The following is a 5,000-nucleotide window of genomic DNA, read 5'->3' as shown; positions in this document are numbered from 1 at the left end:
ACAATAACATTCAACAGAAAATTATGAAAAAATTTATAACAGAAAAAAAAAAATACATATATACATATAAAAGGAAGCCAAATTCTACAACCACGATAACATTCAAGAAGGAAGAGAAATATTGCAACCACAGTGATATTCAATAGACAGTCGTAAAGAAAAAAAAACAAAAACAAAAAAAAACATGGGGAGGTAATTCTGTATAAAACTTTAAGTAGGACCCATTGCCACACACCTGGCAAGAGTACCTGCCAATACAGAGGGTAATTTAGAGGCCAAACTGTGACAAATTCTGCCTCTCCCTTTTCTCTCCCTCTTCCTCCACCCAAACAATCCCATTCCTCTTTTTTTTTCTTTTTTTTCTATTAACCTGCGCTTCTTTGTGTTTTTTCTTCCTTCTTTCAATTTCTCAGTCCCATTTTTTTTTTTACGTTTTCTTTTCCTTCCTTCTAAACATTCATTCCTATCTCTCTCTCTCTCTCTCTCTCTCTCTCTCTCTCTCTCTCTCTCTCTCTCTCTCTCTCTCTCTCTCTCTCTCTCTCTCTCTCTCTCTCTCTCTCTCTCTCTCTCTCTCTCTCTCTCTCTCTCTCTCTCTCTCTCTCTCTCTCTCTCTCTCTCTCTCTCTGATACTAACAGTTATCTTCTATTTTTTTAAGTTTTTCCTTTCCTCCCTCTTTCTAGATCCTCTCATTCCTCTTTCTACTTATTTTTCTCTTCTTTTCTTTTTCTCCTTTATTTATCTTTCCTGTCTTTCAAACCCTCCCTCAGTTTTCTCCTCCATCTTTTCCTTTCCTCTTTCTCTTCCACCTTTTCCTTTCCTCCCTTCTTTTAAACTCTCCCTTGTCTTTTTCCTCCCCGTATATTCGTCTTTCTTCTCTATTTCCCCTTTCGTAAGCCCTCCCTCTCCACACACACCTGCCTTCTCTTCTTCGTTACTTTTTATTACTCTCTCTTTCAGGTGCTTATTTTTCTTCCCCCCACCCCTCTCTCTCTCTCTCTCTCTCTGTCTCTCTCTCTTTTTACCCTCGACTATCTGTGTACTCTCTCTCTTGCGCTTTCTCTCTCACCCCCTCTCTGTGTCTCTTGCCAGGTCCCATTCTATATAATCCTCAGTGCTCCCTTCCTTTCCCTCCCTGCTATTCCCTACACTCCTTTCTCTATTTCCACCTTTTATTCTCTTTTGTGCACGTTCCTCTGCTCACACTCCTTCCTTTTCCCCTTCCTTTTCTCCCTCCTTTTACCTCTTAAGTTCTCCTGCCCTCCTCCCTTGACGCAGCTGACTATCTCTTCTTAGTTTTATCTCCCTACCCTCCTTTACTCCCTCTTCCTTGCGCTGTCCTTTACTAACCCTCCTTTCCTCCCTCATTCCTTCCATTCTTCTGTCTGTCTTTTACAAATTCTGTCTCCCTCTCTCTTTTTTTTTTTAGCTTTTCTACTCTGTTCCTCCTCTTCAATTTCTCTCTCTCTCTCTCTCTCTCTCTCTCTCTCTCTCTCTCTCTCTCTCTCTCTCTCTCTCTCTCTCTCTCTCTCTCTCTCTCTCTCTCATGTCTCTCTGCAAGGACATTATCAAGTGGGGAGTGAGAGGAGAAGAGAGGGAGAGGAGAGGGAGACGGTACACCTGTTAAAAGATAAGACAGGTGTCCCCAGGGAGCCACACATGCTCTGCTTCCCCCTCTCCCTCCTTTTTTTCTCTCCATACTTGTCTCCCTCAGCCCTCCTCTCTTTCCTCCTCTCTGTGTGTCTTCTTCTGCTGCTGCTGCTGTTGCTGTTTTGTCCTATCTCTTTACAGCGTAATTAACTAAAATTAGCTCACAAACAGTCATGCGAGGAACTAAAGGGTCGCTGCTACTTGGTTAACTTATGTACACACACACACACACACACACACACACACACACACACACACACACACACACACACACACACATCCTCCCTCACACACTCATCTCTCTCTCTCTCTCTCTCTCTCTCTCTCTCTCTCTCTCTCTCTCTCTCTCTCTCTCTCTCTCTCTCTCTCTCTCTCTCTCTCCCCCCAAAGGTCGTTTAACTTACAGGTCTGTTGAATTAAACTGTCCTTCCTGCCGTCCTCCTCCCCCTCCTCTTTCTCTCCCTCCATTCTTCCCCTCCTCTCCTTTCCTCTATCCTTTCCCTCCTTCCCTCCCTCCCTCCCTCCTTCCTTCCCTCCCTCCCTCCCTCCTTCCTTCCCTCTCTCCATTCCTCTATCCACTACTTCCTCTCTTGCGCCCTCATCCCAGACACTCACGGTAGAGGCTGATGGTGGCCGAGGCAGGCACGGGCGAGGCGAGCGGTGTGTTGGAAGCCGTGCAGGTCAGTGTATGGTTGTGCCACGCTCGGCTGATGCTCTCTATCACCAACTCGCTTCGCACCTGCAGCACACAACACCTGGTCTCATTTGCTGCAGCCATATACATATACGTACAGATTAGGAAAGGAAAAGGTGTGTAAATGCTGGTATAGTTCATTTTCTCTCTTTTTTGTTTCTTTTTGTTGATTTTGAGATCTCTGTAATAAATCGTTTGCCTGGATATGAAGAAAGATGATGAGTATGTGGTTAATTAAATCATTGTTAAGCTACATAATTACGTTTTTAAGGGAGTGTAGAGGAAAGTTAAATCAAAGTTGTGTAGGTGATTTGGGGAAAGATTTACTAGCAATGGAAGGGTTAAGGAAAGTTAGTTAGGCTCGTGTAAAAGTGGGAAGGTCTACGTGACAAGAAAATAGAAGTGAACTGTACGTGGCATATAAAGGCAGGAGTGTGAGGGTGTCCGGTGCAGCACATAACTTTTACTATGTGGAGAAGAAAGTGACCAGCAAAACTTACATTACATTCACAAAAAAATATCGTCACCAAAACCAGACAAAAGACACACACACACACACACACACACACACACACACACACACACACACACACACACACACACACACACACACACACACACACACAGCACAATAGGAAAAAGCGATAAAACAACTCAACAAAACATATATCAAGCAAACTCACATTAAACAGTCACCATAAAATAACGACAAAACAATAAAAAAAGCGATAAAAAACAGTAACAATAAAAAAAAAAGCATCCCCTCCAAGGTGCCAGGTAAGAGTGACAATCATCAGGTGCGTCCCCATTGGTTGACTCACGGCTCGGGGGCACCATACCAGCCAATCAGCGGAGACCTCCAACTTCTGCGACGCCGGCAGGATACTCACCCGCCCCGGACCTTCCTCCTCCTCCCCGCCGCTACGCAGGATGTGATTGTTGCGCCACCAGGTGAGCTTGGGGCGTGGCTGGCCTAAGGGAGGACGGAGATAAGACTGGTAGATTGGTTGGTGTTTCTAGGCCACGTTATTCTTATTTATTTATCTATTTTGGTTTTGCGCTTTCCAAATGCATAATGGGTCAGTTATCAAAGGGCTTAGAACATCAGTGAGGTGATGTGGTGCCGTACGAGTTAGATAAGAGTGTGGTGTGAGGGTGTAAAGAGGGAGAGACGGTGCGTGTAAGAGTGAGATGGAAAAGGTGTGTTTTTTAAGAGATGGAAGACAGAGTGTGAATGAACAGTTGACGAGAGCAGGTACAGAAGTGGATGACATCTGCTATATATTGCTACTGCTACTACTCCTGCTGCTGCTGCTGCTGCTGCTGCTACTGCAGCTACTCCTACTCCTATTACTACTACTGCTACTTCTACTACTAGTAGTAGTAGTCGCTTCTTGCAGCTTCCCTTATTTCTTATGTTCTTATGTTCTTATGTACTACTACTACTTTTATTACTACTACTACTACAACTACTACTACTACTACTACTACTACTACTACTACTACTACCACTATTACTACTACTACTACCACTACTACTACTACTACTACTACTTCTTTTCTGTTACTACTATTAATATTTCCACTATTACTACTACCACTACTACTACTACTATTATCACTACTACTACTACTACTACTACTACTACTACTACTACTACTACTACTACTACTACTACTACTACCACCACTACTACTACCACTCCACTATCACTACTACTACCGCTACTACAACTATCCCCATTACAACAACAGAAAACCAGCAAAACCAAAACTAACACCAAAAACAATAACAACTTTTCTTCCTCCTCCTTCTCCTACACTACACTGGACTACCAAAGGTCTCACTTACCCCCAAGAGCGACGCACTCCACCCTGACTGTCTGTCCCGTGAAGTAGGGTCCCAGCACTCCCTCCTCGATGGACAGACCCTCCTTGTCCAAGAGACGCACGTTCTTGGGCAGCTCTGAAAGGCGAGGGGTTGCCGGGATGAAACATATGGAGCAGCAGAGACGATAGGAGGATAAAGCAATAGAAAAGAAGGGTTAGAAGAATGAAACATAGAAAGACAATAATAAACCAGAAGAAAGGAAGGGTTAAAGAATGAAATATAGGGAGGAGGAGAGGCGATAGGAAAATAAACCGGGAGAAAAAGACGGTTACCGGAATGAAACGTAAGGAATACAAGTGATAAGAGATTAAACCAATGGAAAAGAAGGGTTAGAAAAGGGTGCACTAAAAAGGAAAATGGCATGTGGAGTGGAACAGGAATATGGGTGTAAAAAATGGGGGATAAAGACAAAAAGGATAGAATAATAAGAAGGAGAAAGTATTGGTTTAGTAAGACAAAATTTTATTCTTTTGTTTTGTGTGTGGCGCAGAGAAACACACACACACACACACACACACACACACACACACGTAATTCTCTTCACATCCTTAATTAACACAGCTCTGCCTCGGAAACCCTTAATATTTACCATTGTTCTCGCCTTCTCGAAACCCTTCTCTCCCTTTCTCCCATACCTCTTTCTCCTCCTCTCCCTCTCCCCTCGGCTTCCGTCACCTTTTCACCTTCGCTTTACGTGCAGCTGTCTTCGTCACCAACTCACCTACGCCCTTTAGAATTCCCCTTTTACCCCTCGCCTTTATCTTCGT

The 5,000-nt window shown here is 43.7% G+C and overlaps 1 protein-coding gene across 1 annotated transcript in view; it reads right to left on the bottom strand.

The window, feature by feature from the left end:
- Positions 1-5,000, bottom strand: part of LOC135104548 (synaptogenesis protein syg-2-like) — a 90,448-nt gene that overhangs the window by 51,961 nt on the left and 33,487 nt on the right. Inside the window, exons 4-6 of the mRNA XM_064012123.1 lie at positions 4,195-4,308; positions 3,182-3,315; positions 2,264-2,387 (exon numbers count right to left, since the gene is read on the bottom strand). Coding sequence (XP_063868193.1) covers positions 2,264-2,387; positions 3,182-3,315; positions 4,195-4,308 — 372 coding nt within the window. The remainder of the gene's footprint in view (positions 1-2,263; positions 2,388-3,181; positions 3,316-4,194; positions 4,309-5,000) is intronic.

This window comes from Scylla paramamosain, chromosome 10 (assembly GCF_035594125.1).
Source record: "Scylla paramamosain isolate STU-SP2022 chromosome 10, ASM3559412v1, whole genome shotgun sequence".
NCBI lineage: Eukaryota > Metazoa > Arthropoda > Malacostraca > Decapoda > Portunidae > Scylla > Scylla paramamosain.
Note: the sequence above shows the minus strand (reverse complement) of the source record. Positions and strands in the feature narration are given on the sequence as shown.